Source organism: Passer domesticus, chromosome 2 (assembly GCF_036417665.1).
Source record: "Passer domesticus isolate bPasDom1 chromosome 2, bPasDom1.hap1, whole genome shotgun sequence".
NCBI lineage: Eukaryota > Metazoa > Chordata > Aves > Passeriformes > Passeridae > Passer > Passer domesticus.
The window spans coordinates 104,575,281-104,598,406 of NC_087475.1; the positions used below are offsets into that span (position 1 = coordinate 104,575,281).

Sequence of the window (23,126 nt, forward strand, 5' to 3'; positions counted from 1 at the left end):
ACAGCAGAACTGGTGTCTTTTCTGTAGACTAGCAGAGCGGGTTTGTCATCTTTAGAGTAAGCTTTGGCTAGGAAGCCTGGCTCCCTAATGCTGCCCTGCTATATTTAGACCCTCTTCTGGTGTGCCCACCCAGTGCTGTTCCCCTTGTTTGTTTCCTACCAAACAATGAGACCTGAAAGAATTGCTTGGAAAGGGGCCAAGGCTCTTGCAAATGAAACTGTCAGGCGGCCAAGCTTTGCAATGGGCCCCTTGTAACATACTGTACTGAGAATGGGAAGCAATTGTGCCTCTTCACTCCAACCTCCACCATGGGCTTTTTCCCCTTGCGAAGAGCTCTGCGGTGTGGCCCTGCCCCAGGCACTGTCTTTGAGGAGGTGTCAGAAGACACGGGGGGAATGCCAAGAGAGAGCAGATCAGGATGGCAAGGAGCAATGTAAGATCTGCTCAGTGTTCTCCCTCACCCCTAATCCTGTATTCCTGCCAGAGCGCATTTTAGCAGCAGGTTGTTCCTGGAAAGCTTTTGCTATCTCTGCCCCGACTGTAGTAGGAGCTGCTCATGTACATATAGGGTTACAGGTGTGGTCAGATGCCCTTCTCCCTCCCGCCTTTGTTCTTTTCTGTGCTGGTGTGGTGTTTGGCCACCATTCTCTGCTACAGCAGCACTGGAAGGGGAGAGAAAAAGCAGCCCCAGCCCTACTGGTGTGCAGAGCAAGAGCAAGATTACTTCTGCCTATTTTAAACAAATGGAGCCAAAGTAAAAAACAAAGAGGGGGAGAAACAAACAAACAAGAAACAAACAAAAAAAAACCATATAGGGAGAAGAGAGAATGAAAGTATTTTTTTAAGACTGAGAGGTCTGCCTAGTCCACAGCAGCCTAAATGATGAGAGCCTGGAAATCACAGATTTGCATCCAAAATGGATTTGTTCCATTACCTTAAGCTACAACTTTGCTGCTTCTTTTGGCCCTCTGAGGCAAAATATCTCTAGCCAGAAAAGGACATGTGTATCTCTGGGGGAGATTCCAGGAACATCCTTCAGTTGGATCAGGTTTGGGTCTTCCTTTAAACCCACAAGCACTAGAGAGGTTTTCTTGGGGAAAAAAAAAATTCCAGCTGTGTAAGAAAGGTGCTGAGTACCAGAATGATAGCAAACTTTATGGAGAAAGACCAGCTAGAAAAGTATCTGCCTAAACCATACAGCAGACATCTGCTAGTCCTGCACAAGAAAAGAGGTATAAATCTCTTGTGAGGAGGAGGGCAGGAGTGCATGCGACCCCAGTGCCAGTGTCATCCACTCAGTCCATTGATCATCCCATACACACAGTTCTCTGGCAAATTTAAGAGATTCTGGGACAAATCCAATGGTTTGAGTTATATAGCATCTTTTTATAACAATACCAAGTATTTCCAACTTGAAAATGGGACCAACATTTAAGAACAGCTTAAGACAATGCATGCTGTCACGAAAAATGTAGCTGGGACAAAAATAAGTAGATGATAATATTTTGAGGCCATGGGCACACAACACTGATTCCTGGGCTTTGTAGGAGAGCAGTCTCATGGAGAAACTGTATATGAATGGAGACTACAGGGAACTACTCAAGTGCTACAATTCATGTTTTACAGGTAATCAGTAAAAGGGAGACATTAATGCATCAAGGAGAGAAATGCATCTGCATTTCAGACTGACCCCTAGCAGACAGGGTCTACAGGATACAGCATGCAAGACCCTACAGTGTTGCACTTCAACATATCACTGAAGATAATTTGAGTACTCAAAAGCCTCCAATAAAACTGAGTCAATTGGGAATTGCCTTTGTCATAGGAGATAAGGGAGTTATTAGAAAACACAATATATGTTGGTTTTCTGGATTGTAATGTTATTGTCACACAGGAACTGCTGTAAAGTCCCAGCTCCTGGTGTCAGGGGGTTTCTTGTAAGACTCTCAGGTTTCAGGATAAACCACTACCGAAAAACTACAGCAATCATTAGTGCATACAGAAATTTTAAAGATACAAGCCCAAAAACCTTAGAAAATTTTGGACATCAAGCTGTGAAAAATAGGCCTTTCTATGTAGCAGCTCCTGATTTAGTGCACACAGACTGGACAAGAAATCTGTGATCTTGGTTTGTGTTGCAATAGAGAAGGAGGTTATTTCATACTTGCTGTTTATTGCAGAACACAGATCCACTGTGCTCAGTGACTAAAGATCATTTATGAAGCCTTAACAGTCAACAGGAAATTATATTCGCGTTTTGCCAAATCACTTTATCATTGTGCCGTTTTGAAAAGACTGTTCATCTATTTCAGTGGTTGCTTAGGAGATGTGACAGGGGTTGGTCTGCAGCCACATCCTTTTCTGACTCTCCAAGACAGCGCTGCAGCCCCTTACCTATAAGAAAGCTACAGGGCAACCACTTGAATTACCAGGGAGATTTTGAGCTTGGGGTCCTTTTGTGACCTGTTGTGGCAGCAGAGTCAGGTGGAGGAAGTCCTGAGCTCCAGCTGAATATGATATGGAAAAGGTTGCCAGCAGGGAGAATCAGGAGAAGGTGGATTAATGACATCCTGAGAAACTCGGGGATGGCAATGAAATGGCCGCTGAAGTGGTGCTAATTGTTTGAGGAGCATGCAACAAAAAACCTGTGATGGTGATTGCAGAATGAGTCCTGTTCTGGAAGGAGCCTCTTGCAGAAACTTCTGTTTAGATGTGAAATGAGTGGGAGCAATGGGAGGACTGCTAGGGGTGCAATCATAGCTGGTTTGGGGGTTTTTAATTGTGTTTTTAGCTTTTAAATGAAATAGACTTCCTTTTAGAAAAGGAAACTGTTTAAGAAATTATTGGAAAATTTTGTGTATTAAAGGTCTAATCTCACACCAGCAATGTGAGGTAAGTGACTAATGAAAAAACTAGAAAAAACTAGCTGAAGTCCAAGAGCTCCTTTCCCTACAATTTGCAGGCTTTTTCTGGAAGTTCTGGGAGGTTTTCTTATGTTACTTCATTATTTATTATTATTTTTCTTCAAGAGCTACTGCTCTTGACAGCACTACAAGTTCATAGCATGCTGGAAAACCAAGGAAGACTAGATTTTCTCCTTCCGTCTCACCGTAAGTGAGGCTGGAAAGGCTGAGATCTATTAGCTCTAAAACTTTGTAAGACCAATATGAAACAAAAGAAACAATTAAATTCACACCTACAGATATTATTTCCTTTCCTTTCAAAGTCTGTTTTATCAGCTTTTGTGTCCTGCACAACTACTGGGTAGCTCCATTATCAAATAAAAAGTAGAATTTAAATGCTGTCTTTCTGCATCTTAATTGAATTCCAATTTTTATCTAAAAATAGCTTGACACAAATCAAAGTAAAGAAAAAATCATCACATAAATAAGCAAAGCCATTCTCTATTTTCTAACATAAGTAAATGCAAATTGTGGATTTGAATAAAAGTGAGTGATTAGATTGTTCTATTTACATGTGCAGAGAGCTCAGTCTAGCAAAAAATTACCAAATTTAGAGGGAGAGCTATATTTAGTTTCAAATCAGGATGTTTTAATTATCAGCTAACAGGAAGCAACCTTTTTAGTTCAGTTTAGTTTTGTTTTCTGGTAATTTTTATGGAGTTTTAGAAATAACTACAAATATGAAGCATAATTCAAATAGATTGCACCAATCATAATTTTTTTGCTATCTGATATTTTTAAAGCACACCGTCTCAAACAGACATAATCATATATCAGTCATGTGGAAACTACAAATACTCTTCTAAGATACCCCAATTTGTGCCATCTCATAGTTGTCTCCCTTTTAAACTATCTAGGCTACCCACAGATTATTTTGAGCTAGATCATCTTTTTTCAGGTTAACCTTTGCAATAAGTAACATGATTTCTCACGTATTTGCTGGCTTTGTTCATTCTTTATAGCCAGAGAAGTAGATAGCAGTGGAGACCCCCAACATTCAGTATGTGTTTAGCAGCCTCCAAAAAAAAAGAAAAAAATTACAAAACACCATTTTTTCTGTTCACTTTAGGCTAACAGTAGCTCCTGCTTATTACAGGCATGTGAAAGCACAGCCCCTCGATACCTGAGGGTTATGAACACTTTTTGAACTCACTGTGAAATGCCACAGCACCTGAGCCAGCTCTTGCATCAGGGCTAGTTAGGCGCCACATTTCCAGGGGACCTTGGAGTCTCTGTCACCCCTATGAGTCGTCCTGCTCTGCCCTTTCCGGGTACAATGTTTCCCATAGTTCAGCTTTTCGTGCTGTCCTTGGGTTCCCAGAGCCCGTTTGGAGACTGCAGAACAATAGCAATTGCTGAAAATATGAAATGAGAGAAAAGAAAACATCTTGGTAAAACACTCACACACTGGGAGTAGGATATAAAAATAAGATGTGACAGCTCAGCTCTGGGGCCCCAGGATCTATAGGTTGTGGATAAAAAATAGCTTCTATTTTTCTTCTAGAGCCTTACCTCTTGTTGTGCTTCTGAAAAATGCCAATAAGGAGACAGATCCTTTTTGTCATCTCTCCTAGGAAGTACATTCCTCCTGTGCCAATACTATCATACCTTCTATTACCATAAAGCATTCTGGATCCTTCTCCCTCCTTTTATTTGGCTTCTAATCTCAGTGAATAATTTTGCCATGAATTGTTTATTCAGCAAATCTCACTTCTTTTTCTACTTTTGGAGTATCCCAGAGCAGATTGAAATTTCCTCAGGTTCTTTATTATCTTAGGCTATCTGTCAAGTTTTCTGCAGTTTATTCCTCTTGTCCATGGATTGACTGTGAACTTTGACTAGTTGTGGTTTCAGGCATTTAGGCCAGCTGTGACGAGTGAGACCACATGGCCTGAGAAAAATCAAGAGCACAGTCTCATGCTAATGTTTGACTGTAAAAAGGTCATCATTAGGTGCTGTTAACTTTTACTGTATTCTTCACTTAAGGAGGATGCTGAAGGGAGAAAGATTTAAGTGTAAGACTGTGTGCCATCTAAGGGGAATAATTTTTTTATTATATTCAGAACAGGGTATAGCCTCAGATACAAAATTCAGAGAGAGCAATGATGACAGAGAAATTATGTTGTCAAGCTGCCAAAAGCCACTTCATTTCATTGCTATCCTGGGACACCCTCGTGTTCTCCATGTCCCCATCCCTGCCCCAATAATCTGTTGTGTGGTTGCTGGAGGCAACTCTTAAGGCAAGTGGAGCAGGTAGTGACACAGGGATAACCCCAAAATGATCCTTCTTTTAAATACTGTGTGGGTGTGGGTTGCCACAGTAAGGAAATCCCATGAAAGGGTGTCCCGGTGTTGGTATAGTAGGAAGGAGGGCTCTTTGAAGGGAAGTGCTTCTCTTGGCTGGCCTTGCTGTGGTGTGCTGGCCACACCTTGCTCTGATGAGAGCTTTGGTGCAAAGCTCCGGCTTGCTGCTCGCTCCTGTCATCCCTGAGCTCCTTTGTTTACCTCCAGAGTGAGGGAAGGAGAGGCAGGGGGTGGAGAGGAAAAGTGACAATGGTTTCTTTGGACAGTCACTGTCCAAGAGCCAGAGCACTTTGTGGAAAAAGAGGAAAACAAGAGAGCTCCACCCTTTTACCACTGAAACGTCTCAACCACATCCCAAACCTCGGCTAGCTAGAGATTCCTTCCTCACACTGAGAAACAGAAAGAGAGCCAGGAGAAGTGGGATGTACAGGGACCCAGAGATATTTTTAAACATGCTGGAGGTCTGATTGCATAGTTTTGGCCTGGTTTTGTTGGCACAAGGCCCTTTCTTTACTGGTTTGGATAGAGCACGCTTGCTGAGGAGGCCCTCCTCATGTGTCGAGATGAAATTTTCTGGCTGGAGAGACAGCTTTGGGGAAGGGTAACCAGGCCCAGCAGCTTCCTTAACCATGCTTGTTCTGCAGCCTGTTTTGTCTAGGAGACCCTCCTCTCAGACATGTAATAAAGCAGGACTGCCAAAGAGGACCTGCTGTGGGCCTTGACACAATGTCTTCAGATGAGGACTTCGGGCCCGACAGCCTTTCCTTCCCACACAGCTCTTTGGCTGTCCCACAGCCAGAGCCTCCATTCCCTGTGTGGGAGGCAGACAGCCGCCATGCCAGGTTGGAGCAGACCCACTGTCCTTACAGAGCTGTGCCTTAGGGCCTCTTACCAGCTTGCCAGCCACAGAAAGAGGAGCACGGGAGGAGGGAATTGAGGAGGAACCAGTTAGGGACATGAGCCACGACTAAACTTTGCATGCAAGTGTATGTGGAAAATGGACAGGGAAAAAAACTGAGGCTGTACTCAGGGGGATAACTCGAGTGCCTTATGCCTTTCAGAAGTGTAACACACCACTACTAAATGAGGAGGTCAAAGCCAGATGATGAAATCCTCCTGACTAGACTCTGGAGGGAGGCTCTGCACCCAGTGTACTTGATCATTCTTGATCCACTGGGGGATGATGACGAGGAACTGAAGGCAGGAGAGGCCCAGACGCTTCCCCACACATGGCTGATCTCAGCCCATGTCATGCTGTGGTGTTGTGGTATGTTGTGGTGATGTGGGACATCCTGTGACACAACTTATGACAAAGCCAAGAAAGTTTAAAAGTGCTAAAGAAGAAAAGCTTTGCTGTGTTTATTTTTGGTAGAAACAGGAAGGATGCTGGTGAGGCTAAAAAGAGCCCAAGCCCTGTCCTTTCAGAAGCCTACACCTAACAAAATGTATTTTCCAACACAGGGTAAAGGCAAGAGCTCATCCTTTATGTAACATCTTTCACAAGAAAGCATTCAGTTAGAGGGGACTTTCTTCACCTCCTGTTAAGAAACAACCCTGTCTGGGTGGTAAATGAGCTCTCATTTAAACCTGAAGGTAACAAAAAGAAGCACACATGTGAGAAATCAAACTCACAGTAGGTAGGAGTTCAAACCTGTCCAGAGTAACAGTGCCATGGGCCTCTCCAGAGGAAGGAAACTCAGGACTTGTAGTTAACACCCTTCATTAGTGGTTCCAGTGTGCAGCTCATCTGCAAGGCAGCACCTCCATCAATTCCAGATTAAAATGCTTGTAGGAATAAGCTGCTCTTGTGGGTTTTGTGGCATGCAGGGGAATCCTTGATCCAAATGCTGATCATGATTTTTGTGCCTTGAGTACAAATGCTGCTAGAGCTGCAATCCTAAATTAAGGACTCCTCAGTTTTTCTCACTGATTTTGGTTTTAAAGCAACTCCAACTTGCCAAGAGGGAGCAAAGGAATAACACAGCCTGTCTTGCTGGTAAGTTAACTTTTCCCCCTATGGACCTATATTTGTTTTTCTTTCATAAACGGTGCAAGCAGGTAGATTTAATTTTTGAACAAAATCTTACTTATTAGCTGTTAGTAGCACCTGATCCTGCCTCTCTGGGCAAAGTACCCATTTAGAAATCCCTGTGTCTGCAGTAACTAAAGCCCCTTAATTCAATCACTCGTCTACCATTTTCCTCTGAAATAAAATAAAAATCTGCTCTGACACGGTTCTGCAGCAGGAGCAGCACGTAGGGCCCTCCATCACTTGACGCTGGAGGCACTTGTGGGATTTGGGACACAGTTTGACATCTAGTGGTAACGTGTGGTATAATCCCAGAGCCCGTACAGCGGGTGCAAGGGTCACAATCCTGCATCAGGAGAGGTGAGGTGTATGCTGGTGAGCTGCATCTACACGTCAGTCTTATGTGTCTGCTTGTCCTGCACTCACTTTTGACCAAGGCAGAAAAACAGCTAAGAGTAGACCCAGGTCACATTTCATCCAGAAAAGAAACATCTTTTAAGATTTGTGTTTTGATCTCTTTGCTTATGATCCCTTAGTCCATTATGCACTAGCAGGAAGGTCTTACACAGGTCTTTACCTGTGTAAAGGTCTCTACTTTTACACAAGTAAAACAACAGAGGATGTGCAAATAGTTAATTCTGAAGTCTGGCAGGAGGCTGATTTTAAATAAATTTGGGGTATTTCAGCTTCAGGTTTGATTGGTGCCATTAATGATTGCAACCAGGAGAGTCTTCTTAGCTGTTCTGCTGCTAGGAACTGAATAATGATGCACTGATAGAAGCATCTTTATTAAAAGAAAACATAGGGAAGAGCAAAATTATTCAGGTGATTTCAGCAGCCTGAAGCAACACTCCTGGAGGGTTACAAAAAATTGAAATGTGCTTTACTTTTTTATTTCTCCACACTTCCTGCAATCAGGATGGAAAAGTATCATGATCTCTTCAGAAACACAATTTTAGCCCAAACTATAGTGAAAATCTCGCGGGGAAATTACATACTGTCAAAAGTTTGGCCAGTTTTTCAGCTTGGGCCGCAAGGAGCAGCTCATTTGAGCTTGCAAAATCTGCTTCTTCCCACTGAAAACAACCTGTGCAGACAGTGGTCAGGAAAACTGTCTGCCTGGAAACATTAGATTAATATGTATACAGGAATTAGCAACAATTGACCAGGGATTCATTTGACCTGCTGCGTATAGCTGCTGGGAAAAAAAAAAAAAAAAAAGTTAATTAGGAAATATATTATGTAAATACATTGTATATATTTAAATATATCTAAATATATATCTAAATGGATAAAAGTTCTGAAGCATTTTCTTTTATCCTAACTGCAGTCAAGAGCTCCTCAGGGCAGGAATTATCTCTGTCTGCCAGGAGGGTGCCACAAACATTTGTGGCACAATACAAACAGGGTAGTGTTTCTTCTAGAAAACAGGTACAACCACAGAAAGAGGAGAAAATCCAGCAGTAACAGGAGCTTGGCCAGTGGCATTTATAGTGCCTTCTAGCTGGTGGTGATCGTGAAAGAAAATTTTGTGGGTGATAAGCTTACACATGTGTAGTGTGACAGAGGTTTAAAGGAAAACTATCAAACAGGAACAGTGAAAGATCATTAATAATCAAGGTACTGCTATCAATGTGAAAGTATATAGAGCTCTTTTGAAGGGAGAGAGTGAAAAACAGAAGAAATATGGCCATTACTTCATAAAAGAGCTTGTAGCCTTCTCCTACATGTCCCATCTTTGCCATCAGCCTGTAAAGCTGCATGTCCATCTCCAAGGCTGGGAACAGCCAGTGAAATCCTCATTGAGGACCACTGCATAGGAGTAGAAACACAGAACAACTCTAACATTTTAAAGCATTCTTTAGAAAGTCTATAAATCTAGGTTAACCCATTACAAGTACTCTTAACAAGTTTCCATTAATATGTTTTTTAAATAACACATGAATATTTTGGAGAGTGGCAGCTCAGAAGAACAGAGAAAATCCTATATAGGAGAAAGTTGAAAAGATAATGGCCATGTCTTTGGTCTCCCAACACATAACAACTGAATAGTCTTATGTTGTTAGTATGATCTTGATAGTGATAATGATAACTAGTGCTGCTTTTGCTTTGTATGATATTGTTCTCTTTAAAAATTTGTGTATTTTGCTGTGACTGTACATTATGTTAAAAAAAAATTACAGGGAAAGTCCTTAGGGAAATTTATAAAATACTGGTGGGGATGGATGCTGCTGTCCCCAAGGTAAGAACTGTTGTAGTCTTGGTCTTCAAAACAGGAGGAAGAAACAGGATTTTTGTCCCTGTGTATGGAAGTTCTTCCTTTTCCTTTCTCCTCCCATTATGTCTGTAACAGTTCTGCAGTCCTGTCAGCTGGAAGGTGAAAATGTGAAAACTCGGGTGAGTGCTGGTTTCTGCTGTGCAGCGAGGGGATCCTGGTCCTGGTGTTTTACACCAAAAATCTCTCAGCCTTATGGGCATGCTGTATTCTCTGCACAATATCAGCTTTCTGTTCTCTTGTTCCTCAGCACTTTGCTCTCTCTGCTCCTGTTCCTGCATATTAAACAAACACCAGTTCATGTGCTGTGGAGAAATGGCTGATAGAAGTCACATATCTCAGTGTATCTGCAGCTCTGATGCCCTTTTGCAGACACAACAGAGCAAGGATTTCTGCAATCTGTTTCTGGGTACTGCTCCTATTTATCAGGAACGATTCTTCCTATTACTGCCTCAGTCCCTCTGAGCCCACAGAAGCCATGCAAGGCACAGAGCCAGGGAGGCAGAGTACACAGCAGCCAGTGACCACCACCCACTGTGCTTAGAGCAACGAGCAGGAGCCCCAGCATTGCCACAACTGCAACACAAACCAAACAGCCAGGATAGAGCTGCCCGTGTATTCCTGGGCAACAGTTTCCTTCACAACCCAGCTCTCAGACACTCACTCTTTGCAGCAGTGCAGCTCGGAGGCAGAGCCCACGCAGAGGCACTGGAGGAGCAGAGCTTTCTTTCCCTGCCCTCTGGCAGGTGCCCTCCTTACACAATGCCTTTGCAGAGCCAGTGCCATCCTTGCGCTAGCTGGGACCTGTGCCCGCCACGTGCCTGGCCATCCTTCCCCTGAGGTACATCCTGCATCCTCTAAACTGCAGCAGCTCCAGGGCTGGAGCTCAAAATATTTTCCCTGACAGATTTTCAAAGGAGATGTCAGGGGAGGATTTGTCTCCCCCAGCTGTGCAATGCCTACGTCAGACCTTGACATCTACAGTATCTCTTTTTATAATCAGCCACAACTAACAGGCACTTGAAGGGCATGGTTCATTTCTTTTTGCTGACTATAAAGGAGGTCCACAATGACGAGCCTAGATGCAAACATCTGCATTCAATCAAGGAAGGGAGATGAATTCCATCCCAGTGCCCAAAATTTTTGGAAGCTCTAAACATTTAACCCCATTGCTTAACATTCAGAAATTATTTCACTTTTTTTTAGGCTGGAAGCATTTCTCTCTTTATTCTGGCAAGCTCAGTCTTTCTCTTCTTGCACACTTTGAAAAAAAAGGAAAATCTTGGCATCACCTCAGACTAAAATGGTGGATGCTAGTTAATTGTCTAACAAAATTGATTGATTAATTTTTTATCTATCTATTTATAAAACTCTCTTAACACTATGAAGTGCTATAGAAATTCCATGTTGTTGTCAATAATTAATGAAGTAACATCTGGTGGGCACAAAGATGGATCACTGTCCCACAAATAAGGGTACGCTGTGTTAACTTAAACACTATTTTTAGGTAAGTGAAGCTCATTACAAGCCTCCGCAGAACAGTTTTGCCTAAAGAATGGTCCTTACCTCAGAGCTTTTATTGTTGTTCTCGCTGCAGCTCAAATAAAATAGTAGCCCAACACTTTGTTTTCATCAGGATTATTATAAATATTCTTCCCACTTTCTCCATTCTGCTCAATTTCTGGAGCCTCTCCAGCAATTGGGATACCTGGTCTCCTGCCAATGCTCCATCAAGCAGCTGTCCTGTGAGCCTCTCCAGCACCCTCCCCAAGAGGTAACTTCTGTGAGTGTGTTTGTGTGGTGCTAATGAGATGCATGTGGCTTCGTTTGATAAGTTCAGAGAAATGTGTTGTGCGTTTGGGTTCCCACCAATCCCTCCTTTTCAAGGCTGCAGGAAGTAAATCAGTCATGTTTTAAATGATCCCACGCTCCAGCTGCTGCAGATTTGGAAATTGTTAATGAATGCTGCTCACAGCGTTATCTGCTTGTGGCCATATGGCTCTGTGGGGAGAAACTTCCATCCCAAAGTATTCTGTGCACCTTTCTGCCGTTCTGGCAGCACCGCTGGAAGGCGACCATCACCTGGGCTGGAGGGTGACAAAACAAATCTTCTTCAGTAGCCAGTGCATTGCAAGTGGGCCTGAGGGAGAATTTCATTTTTATGGCTTTTACACAGGCCACTGGGGCAAATTTTGCTATCTGTTCCAGTGTAGAGGAGATCTTAAAAGCCTTGACTCCTAATGATGTGTGGACAGCATCCTGCTTGGCATTATAATGCATGAAATTAATCCTTTTTGATGTTGTATTCTGACTTGGAATCTCTCTGATTCTCTTTTCAAGGCTCAGCAACCTTTGGAACAAATGCCCATTCCTTATCCCTGCATTCCAGTTTAAGAATTCTATCCCCCTGTGTGTGACTAGTAGGAGGCTTTATCATATTGAATGTAGACTAGTAAAAAATATGGGTTAAAAAGGACCTCAAACATTCATTTCATCAGTCTTTTGCCCAAAAGAGAATTACCTATATCTGGACCATTCCTAGCAGATATTTATCTAATGTTACCATGATGGAAACTCACCCATCCAAGACAATCTACTTCAGTGCATCTGTAGCCTTAAATTCCTCTTGCTGCAGTTCATTACATTTCCTTTCCCCAGCAAAAATATGAAGAAAATAATCCCATACTTTTTGCAGTGGCCTTTTATGTGTTGAAGACTGCATCACATCCTCCTCCTCCTCAAGCAATATCATTTTCTCTAGCTTAGGCAGTACTCTCTGTCTTTTCTCACACATCTTGTTTTCTCGACCACTGACCTTTGTTGGCACCCTCCTCCCAGACTCTGCCCAGCTGATGCACAAACATTTTGAAGTGTGATGCCAGCTGTCTGAATGAGATCATACCAATCACCAGTGCTGAAGGATTGCTACCCAGCCTCTTCACAGGAGTCTAGCCATACATCTTAGTGTGGTCTTACACATTTTCGCAACAGTGTGACATTGATGATTCACAGCCTTATTTTGATCTGGTGGAAACCCTTCCCACCCACCCTTTTCTCAAACCCCTCTGCACAGGACTGTTACATAGATAGCAACAAACAGTTGCTTTTCAGTATCTAAGGGACTTGCTTCTCTTTGAATGTTGCTGATTTTCTCCTGGGAGAGATAAAAAATCCACTGTAGTTCTCAGATATACCTTAGAGGACCAATCTCTGAATCATTAAAATGATTACACCAATTTAGAAAGCTAATTAAAAATAGACTTCTCCCCATGTGAGGTCCTTTTAACCCCTATATGAAGCTTTCAGCCTATTTTGGTTGGCACCAGCTGAGCCTTGGCCCTCCCTGGCAGGAGGAGGGAGCTCACTACAGCAATGGGAAGGTCGAGAAGGGCTTGGCTTGAACTGCAGCACCCCATGAGTAGGAAAGAGAGTTTTGTCACCTCTTCTATGTAAGGGAATACTCTTATAGTTTAGAGGGAGGACACTTTGAAGAGCTCTTTGTTAGAAAACCAAGGGCATGGTTAGAATATTTTCTTTTGTTGCTTCCTCATGCAATGGAGAGCTGCAACACTCCCTTTAACATTTCATTGCAAGGAAATTTCAAGGAAAAGCCCCTTTAAGTGTTGTTCCAAAGGCTTCAGAGCAGGTCAACAACAACAGACAGGGATGATTAAACTATAGACCAGCAGAGGTGAGTTTGATACAACTGCTGATGTTTGGGTCAGCCAATGCCTGTTTTCTGTCCACAGGATTTTCCTTTGAACAGAGGAGGGTCAGTCACACAGCTTGCTAGGCTGAAACAGGGAGACTGAGGTGAGAGAGGAACTCCTCACTGGCCCAGGGGAGGCAGATAACTTCCTAAGGGGCTGCCTCACCATTTTGATGCTGTTAGTGTGTATGTGGCTGGAGGTGAGTGCTGAGAGGAAGATCCAAAGCAAAAGCTGGCGTGTTCCACTGTGAGGATGACGGGACAATGCTCTGCACAAAGCAATAAGTGGGTTACTCCTCACGGTAGCATGACCCCACCGAAATCTTCCCACCTGCCTGCAGCCCCTTTCCTCTCCTTCTGCAGCCCAGCCAAGTTCTTTGACCTCCATGTTCGCCTCCCAGCAGAGAAGGGAACAGCCCTGCAGCCAAGATGAGGACAAGGCACAATTGTCAGCTCTGCCACCCGTGTCAGGGTCAGGCCAGCTGACAGACAAGGCACCATTTGAGCTCAAAGCTTCGGCAGGCCAAACGAGCAGTGCTGGGATCGATCACGCACAGGCCTGTGGAAATTCATCGTGGGTTAGAGGTGCTGTCCCCAGAGGATGGTGCTTCACACAAGGGGCATCCTTATCTCAGCCTCTGTAAGAGCTGGAGTTGGGGAGAAGACCTGAACTATTGGGAGAGTCTTGCAGGAAAGTGAATGCCCTAGAATGTTTAAAAAAAAAAAAGCTGACTTTTTTTTTCAACAGAAAATCTCTAACTCTTTTAAAATGAAGCTGGTTGCTGATCTAATTCCAAATGCTCTCTGCTTGACTTGAAAGTGATTTCAGCAATGCTTTGATCTACACCCAAAAGCCACTGGGAATAGTACCAACTGCTCAAATAGGCCAAAGACAAGAAAGGAAAGGATCCCTACACTTAAAATTTAAAAAAGAGCATCCTGATTCTTAGGCCTCCACCAGATCCACCCTGCACCCAGGCAAGCTCAGGGCTCTTAGGAATGCTTCTGTTCAAAAACAGTACTGCCCTCTGGAAGATCATGTGCTGTTGGGAAAGATTTCCTTTCTAGATCACTCTATCCTGCCTTCTAATTACAGCTGGCTAGATTATTTTTACAAATAAATTATCCAACTAATTCAAGCCTTTATCCAGCTCATGAATCATTAGCAAACAGACTTTGCTTTTTGTTGCTCTTGGTAATTATTTCATGAGTGGTTCATGCAAATAGACTTCATTCAGTGGGGGGTGTCTGCATTTTGCTCCCTTCTCCCATTCAGGACGTGTAAGTGGCTCCCTCACTGATGTGCTGTGCTTTACAGCTCTTGAACTACATGTCAGAATGCTTTTAATTACAAGATTTCTGCTTCCTAATGCAGAACCCCCCCGCCACAGCTGTGTCCCAAACGTACATGTCAGACAGAACCCCACTCAGACCCGTCCTCATGAATAAGAAACAAAAGACAGTGGGGGAGGAGTGGAGATGAGCAGCTGTGCAGAATCTGAATAAATATTCACTGATTCCCTTTCTGCAGCATCTGCTGTCTAAGTCTCCTCCTCATGTGCAAATAACACATGAAGTGTGTGCAGGGAGAGCTCAGAGACAGTGGTATGCTGCATTTTACTAGGGACTGGCCCAAAGAAGTTAACAAGTCCTAACCATGTCTCCAAACAGAAATAAAGATCCTTCTGATTATTATAATCCTCATTGCTGCCTCATCTCCACACCTTGTGCTTCAGGGTCTCACAGCCCATCTCCTGGGGGCATGCAGCTTGGCATATCCAAAGGAGCCAGAGGAATAGCAGAAGTTCTCGTGCTAGAGGAGCTCTGTTCATTACAGCACACTCTCCTAAAAAATGATCTCGCAGATGTGTTCTAAGATGTAGTAAAATAGTTGATCACACACCTCATGTTTTCATATATATTTTGGAAATAAATGACTTCCTGGCTGTGATCCATTTAGACCTTGACACACAGCAATTAGCAGTGGTGGTTGCTTTCACCTACTGGGTTGTTGTGCAAATTCTGTTGTTTTGCACAGGCTAAACTATTCCTTCCCCACCCCATCCCCCCCATTTCTCCCTAATATCCCTTGCTGTACTCTCTTGAATCTGTTCTGCTGAGTGATGTGTCTCCTTTGTGTCTGTGTATTACTACCTGTATCCCAATGCAAAAATAAAATACTTTCCACCCTTTACCCAAAACCAAGAAAGAAAGAAAGAAAGAAAGAAAGAAAGAAAGAAAGAAAGAAAGAAAGAAAGAAAGAAAGAAAGAAAGAAAGAAAGAAAGAAAGAAAGAAAAAGAAATGGAACCCCACCAAAAAAAAAAAAAAACAAAAAAAAATCAAACAAAAAACCTTGGAATAATCAGTTCACACACAGCCCTAAGGCAATTGTTCACAAGATGCTATGAGCCAGCTCCCTGTGGTTCAGTGTTCACGTCTTCTGTTTAATGGTGCTCCCCTTTATTTACAACCTTTTATCTGCCATGCCTTGAGGGCTCTAACAGACCTGAACTGCCCTGGCTGGCTTACCTCTGCCCATTAGCCCAGACCTGAGCTTCAATAAATCTCCTGGGTAATGTTGCCTGTGTACCTGTGCTCAGTGCTGTCCTGGTTTAATTATTTCTTTTTCTGGAGATTTACTGGGTCCACCTTGTAGGAAGCCTGGTCTCGTTCCCCTGTGGGAACCTGGACTTCACTCATCACCTTGCCTTGCCTGGGGCTGTCAGTGGACTCTGCCTCAATCAGCACCTTGCCTGGTGCTGTGGGACTGTGCCTGGTCAATGAGAGCACCACCTGGGCTGTGATCACCTCTGTGGTAATAATTCCTCCTGGTTGCTTTATGCCATGAACATCATACTCCAAGGAGTTGTCATTTTTTTCACAGTGTTGCACCAGGAGCTCACAGAGTGGCAAAGATACATATACATCAAAATGCACACACATAAAAATGTGTGAAGCTTCTGACTTTGAAATAATATGACTATTTCAAATCTCCTCCACTCAAAAATAACCATAGCCATAAGTGGCTACCTGTGGCTACCAATGGCTGCCTCTCGTGGACAATCCTCTCCTGCTGCTCTTGAGGAATGGTCAAGGTTCAAGCTGTCACCACAGTTGTTCCCCTTATACCCAAACTCATCAGAAGGGATGAAAAGTTGCTGGAGTCTGTCTTATATTTGGAGTATATTCCACTCTCCTGTGGAAGAGGGGGGATTTCAGCCTGAGCAGTTGTCAGGGTGACATCTTTCAGCAATGATAAATTTGACAAAGAGAATGAAGGGCACTATTATAGACAATTAACCTGATTTCAGACTATATATAGCCCCTATATGCACTGCAAACATTCACAGTCAGATTCCTGCCATGGTGTAGGGATTTCTATAGCACAGTAGCCTTAAGCTGGAGGTGGGAAAGTTCGTGAGGAAGCAAGGTAGGAGCATGCTGTGCCAAGTTCATCAGTCCATAAAAAGCTATCACATGCAGTTATCTGTTTTAAGAGGCTATTGGGCTCTTTCTGCTTTGAGAGCATTTCATTTATTATCCTGGTTAGAATGAACTGCTAATACATTCATCAAAGGCTTGCTTTTCTTTTCTTTTTTTTTCTGAACAAATACTGAGTTTTCAAAGGAAAAAATACTCATGAGAAATGCTTGTTCCTTTAGAAATTTTAATTCTTTGGAATAAAAGAAGCACTTGATTCACCTCTAATTTTTTGTTTGTTTAGGCTGAGGAAGGGATAGTAAAACAAACATTTTTGTATTAGAAATTAAATAAGATAAAATTGCTTAATGTGACTGATGAGAGATGGTCCACATGAAATGAAACAGAAATTATGATTCAGTGATTATATCTAAATGAAGCAAAGTTGAGGGTGGAAGAAACTTTGAAAAATATTGAAAGCTGTATATTTGTAAGGAGATGTCACGAGTAGAAAACAGGCACCATATTTTGCTATTCCTAATGAAACATAAATGTGTTTGGGGAAAGTTGATGGTAGTTTATAGCTACTGTTCGTCAGTTTTAGTCAGAGCTCTGGCTGTGAATTTCACAGCCACAGAATCCCTGTTGATATTCTTTTTCAAGACCTTTGGCTTCATTGAATGCAGAAGGTTTTTAAAGTGTTCATTGCAAGGAGTGAAACTAATGGCAGGATTGGAGTCAGCTAAGAAAGCATGACGGATTGAAGAAGCTCTGGCATCAGAGCACTGATTTGGGACCCTGGCAACAGGATCACAGAGCAATTTAATTCAGATTGAAAGGGAGGACTTCAGGATATCATGTGGTCTGATCCCCCACTCTAAGCAGGGTCAGCTATGAGATCAGATTGAGTTGCTCAGGGCTTTGTCTATTCTGGTCCTGGAAACATACAAGGATGGGGACTGCACTTGACCCATCAAACTAATGTTTAGTGACCTGAACCTTATCATCCTGAACCATTTAATCTATTTTATGCATCTATTTATCTCCTCCTGTTCCCACCACAGCAGTATCTCTGGTCATAGCAGCAGAGTGTGATGCTAAAAGAGCTGTTTAGAGAGGAGCTGTCTCTAGCTCTGCTGCCTTACTCTAGGATTTGGGTGCATTCACTGTAAAATATTCATATTCTTAGGTGATAAATATGAGCGAGATCAAATAACAGACTGAGAAGTTCTCCACGTTGCTTTGAAATGTGTCATGTCTAGCAAACCCTTAATCCAGAGATATTTGCATGGAGCCCCAACTTCCTGGGACGTTATTTTTCACGTCCCTGTCTGTTGAGCACCTGTGCTGCCTGCTGACAGGTAGGCTGACGTCAAACACATGTTGGCTAAAATTCAGAGGCACAACTGTTCTTAATCCCTGAGATACACTCAGAGTTAAAGATTCATACTTGGTACTTGCAAGTCCATACTAATGGCTTAGGGCTTGTTATAAGCATGCAGGAAAGATCTTTTATGTCCTGCTAACAAAAGTGGTGTCATGACTAAATCATAAAGTTCTGCAAATTTCTCATGTTCATTTCTGTAGTCATGGCTATAACGGAAACTGAGGTTGCTCTCCAGGACTGGATTAGTTCTACACCAATAATGATAACTTCAGCTGACTTTCAATGCCAAAAATAGAGTAAATTACTTGTCATTACTCACACAGCTGCCTGTTTTTATTAGGGCTAACTCCTGAACCATTTAGTGGACCATGCAGTGTGGCTGTGCATTGAGAATCTTCAGTATTAGACTCTGGAGAGGACAACAGACAGCAAGGTGGGTGCAAAGTCATCTTACTGCCTGTTTCATTACACAGTCTGTGAGAAAGGGCTCCTGGTCAGTGAGGGTGTCTAGGAAATGCTTGGTGATAATGACAACTGTTATGCTTTTCATTTATTTCTTGTCAATTGGCTCTAGCAGACAGCCTCAGCATGTAGCCATACCCTCTTTTATCTACACTGGCATGTGCCAAGATAGATGGAGTCAAAGTGCCTATATGTCTACAGTCTTCATCCTTAAGTCCTTACAGGAGCAGAAAAACCTGGGAGTCAGCAGGAAGGCTGCCAGCATTCAGTCCACAGCTGCTTGTGAGTGCTGCTTTAGGGACACAAGGAAAATGTTCCTTTACTCTTAAAGTCCAACTGCACCTATTAGGGATCCATGAGATGGCTGAGAAGAGCAGGCCAGAGGTGGCCAGAAGGAGTCAGTGACTGCAGACTTCCTTAAAGTTCTTGATATTTATTATCCACGGGATATGATGTAAAAGAGGGTCTCCTCTTAAAATTATTTTTTTAGGTATGACAAACTTTGCTAATGAGTTGCATTCCAGGGGATGGTATATTCACAGTGGAAATTTCAGAACAAAAGCCATAAAGAAAAAGAGGTATTTATTACCTAGTCTGAGAGCATCTGTACATATTCTGGACTTCAGGAATTCAGTTTAGCTATATATTTTTATACTATCATATTTATAGCTGTTATGAATGACCCATATATTTTACATTAAAAAAGGAATACTTTGTTAAAACAGTTACAGATGCCAACTGCTAAAATCCACTTACAGAAATGGTTACTGGCAAAGAAAAGTCCTTTAGCATTCTCTTCATCATATTCCCAGCCCAACAAAAGCTATTCACATTTTCAGCTAACTGAATCCCAGTTCTCAGGTACTTTGCAAATGGGCAGTAACACAATAAATACCAACTTTCTTGTAAGTCACACTGAAAGTCAAAAGTTCACCTCTCTGAAAATCCAAGATGGATATGCACTTTCTGCAACACAGAGGGTCTCAGATGTGTTACTTTTCCAGGGGGAGGAAGAGATTATACTTGAGATTTTCCATTTCAGTGCATTTGAGAGACATTTTTTATCCATTTACTCCTCTAGCATCAGTAGCAAGAAAGTGTGTGTGAAAGAGATTACTGAAAATATAAAGCCATTCAATAAATCAATAGTGTGCTTTCATGTGGAATATTGTGTTCATTCCTAGTCACCAGCCATCAAGTGGTAGCAGTAGAAATGGAAGTAGCTCAGAGATGGGTGACATGAATGATTATCTGCTTGGGATGCTCCTGTTAAAGAAAGATTGAGAAGGATGTGATCTCTTAGTTTACAGAAGATACACATAGGAAGAGCAAAGTTAGGGAAATATATAACAGCAAATGGAAGACCAAAAGTAGGGTTAGCATTTCTCGAGACTCTTCCCAATAACACAAACACTGTGAAAATTCTGTGCCTGGAGCATTTTTGCATGTGTATACTATTATAATACTAGTGTTTAATACAGCATATTTTAAAACTGTGAGCTTTATAGGCAGACTTAAAGACACAAAGCACCCACTCAGCATTCAGCCTCACCATCCTGTGGAACAGCTGCAACCACTCTCAGTCAGCACAAGCCACCACAGGATGAAATTTCTACATTTACAAACATAAGTTTCAATAAATATTTCTACCAACACATATAGGAGTGCTGTACTGTTCTTCCTTTTCCTCCATCTGTTTGGTTTGGATTAACATTGGAAAGAAGCACAAGTTTTTCAATAACCTGATTGTTAGGGACAGCTAATTGGGGCTCTGTAACATTTAGGGCTCTGTGAGATGATTCCTTGAATGTATCAATGTTCAGCAGCTGAACTTTCTCTGCTACTTTGGCAAGTATCTTCTCTTTGTTTATGTGCTTCTCTTGGTTTATATGCTTCAAAGTCTTTCACAGCCCTTGGTCTTATGTGAGGTCCAAGGGAGAAAGGGGTCAATCCACATGGGGCTACTGTTGATCAGTTTATAGGAAGCTTGTGGTACAGTGGCTTTAGTTAGGAGGGACTGGACTGTATCACCATGGAAAACTCTTGCATTCAAATGTTCCCAAATCACTGCATATTGTAGCAGCAGGGTAGCAGTGTGTCCATTATGAAAGCCTGCAGGATTTTTTGTCCATTGCAAGCTAAACTTCTGGTCATAGCCCTGGTTTTTCCCACTGCAGGCTGAATAAATGACCCACAGGAGAGTTTACACACATAAGTGTTATCTGCTATTTATTTTATTTACCATTAATTTCTTACGCCTGCTGGAAGAAAGAGAGCTGCAAATGATGGAAAGAGGTAGAGCTACATGCTGGGGGAATTGGTGAAATTTGTGAGATCTAGTTGAAGATTCATATATTATCTCAAATTCATCATATTATCTCAGAGTCTGGTAGAATAAATCCTGACACTTCAGACCTGAAGGCATGGAGCACATTTGCACAGGAAGGCTTGGGGTGTAAATCATGCTTTGCTCAGAGCTTAGGCACTAGGAATTGTGGTGCCCATGTCTAAAGCTGACTTCTTCCAAGGGCGCTCTTTAAGCACCATCAAGGCACGTTGCAATGCAGTGCTGTGATTTTATTTTTTTTTTTGTCTGTTGTCTTCACTGGGATGTTCTGGGAAAGGTAACAGTCTTCATCATTCAGACACAGATGAAAGGCTGAGGGAACAGCTGATTTTCCCCTTCCTGTGATGCATTTTCTTTTAAACACTTGACTCAGCAGAGAGGTGACCAAGCATCTCCTAAAAGATTTGCATTGCAGCAGGCACCTGAGCTTTTCCTTAGCCCAGAGTGACACAAGTGCTGGCACTTGGTGACTTGACACTCGCCCTGTATTGAATGTTGCAGGGGAAGAGATGAAGGCAGGCAGAGAAAATGTTTTCTAGCTGGGGAAAAGGAATAAGATACCCATCCTGACCCATGTCCAATGGCAATGGAAACTATGGTTTGCAGAAGGCTGGACAACAATATCCCAGGTGGTTTTGCACAGAAGCCGTGTGCCAACACACACCGGAAGCAGTTTTCAGAGTAATTGCCATTTTATGTACTGCATTTCCCAGATAAACCTCTCATTGTCCTCATGGGTGCTTACTGTTTGTTTGTTTATGCTGAACAAGAGCAAGCTGAGGCATATGAGCAAATAACATCTCTGTCTGGTGTTGCACTTAGTGACAAAACATTGTGGCTGAGAGTCTAATGCTAAGTATGGACCACAAGCAAATTTCTGATAAAGGTATGTGTTTCGCTAGGGAGAGTTGTTTTTTCTTGCTTGGGTTGGTTCCCTATTAGCCATTGTTGGAGTGTAACCCAAGAGTCTTTCCCTTACAGAAGAGGATGCTGGTTGAGTAGATGGTTATCTTGCTTCAGGAAGAACCAATGTTGGCACTCTCCCTTTGACCTGCTCCTGAAGACCCCAACAAACCTGCTATGGACTGGGAAATCACTTCTCAATTGTGTCAACTTCTCTTTCCTGGTGATCCCAAGGATTTGAAACTGATGAGTGAGGTCACAACACCTGTGGGATTCACCATTTAGAGAAAACAATAATTTTTTCAAGAGGTTATGATGAAATTTTAATCTGTATTATTACTATATCTATATATCTATATCTATATAACTATATCTGTATGACTATCAGTTCTTCCAGTCTCACATTTATTACTGATGTCTGATGTCCTCTACTGCAAAGACTTTCTCCCATCTGTCTGTCCCCTGATCAGCAAACAGTCCCTGTAACCCCAGGGAGGCTGCAGATGAGGCATTCTGTTATGATGGACAGTTGCTCATCTGCCTCGGAAGCTCCTGCCTGCACAACTTAAAACACTTCCCTCTGAAAACTCTTGGGAAGATGGAGAGATGCCACTGATTCCCAGTCTATTGCCAAACAACTGAGCATGTCACATGGCCAGCACCACTGGCCCCATTTCAACAAACTCTGTGATAATTAACTAGAGGGAAAGCAATGAGATGAGAAAAACATTTAGGTGAAAAGCAGATAGAGAAACATTCTGTCTTGCCTTATAGCTACTACCTAAGGCACTTCCTCCCTCCAGAACAGTTGCACAGATCCAGCTGTGTCCTGGACTCTATCTCGTCATCTTTGGACCAAAGCACAAGAAGTGCCTTTTCCACCAACTCCCACAAAACTCTGCTGCTGTAAATATGACAAACAAAGACATCTTTCCCTTCCTTTATTTAGTATGTCTTGGCATTAAATATGTTGTCGTGAGCTTACTGAAGACAGACAGACTTGACAGATGCCAAGTTCCAATGCAGTAATTTTTATGGTTCTTATAGGAAAAAGGGCAAGCCATCTTAAAAGTTAGCCTCTAGCACTGTTATAAAACAGGGATGTTGATATAATCCTGACACCACATCACAGACTCCACACCCTGTGAGACAAGCCACGAGTGCAGGAGTGAAAAACTGACACTGCACTCAGCTCATAACAGAAAAACTGCACTGAGATGGCAGCAGATAGGAAAGAAATGTTTCAGCTGCTCGTGTTGCAGTGCAAAGAGACTCTGTAACAAGCAGAAGAATTAGAAATTCTCATTGATATAATTGGCATTGCTG

General features: G+C 42.5%; 1 protein-coding gene across 1 annotated transcript in view; it reads right to left on the reverse strand.

The window, feature by feature from the left end:
* ARHGAP31 (Rho GTPase activating protein 31) overlaps positions 1-11,434 on the reverse strand; it is an 85,884-nt gene extending 74,450 nt beyond the window's left edge. The window contains exons 1-2 of the mRNA XM_064410230.1: positions 11,138-11,434; positions 4,135-4,318 (exon numbers count right to left, since the gene is read on the reverse strand). Of these exons, the coding sequence (XP_064266300.1) occupies positions 4,135-4,174 (40 nt within the window). The 5' untranslated portion in view covers positions 4,175-4,318; positions 11,138-11,434. The remainder of the gene's footprint in view (positions 1-4,134; positions 4,319-11,137) is intronic.
* Between the last annotated feature and the right edge of the window lie 11,692 nt (positions 11,435-23,126).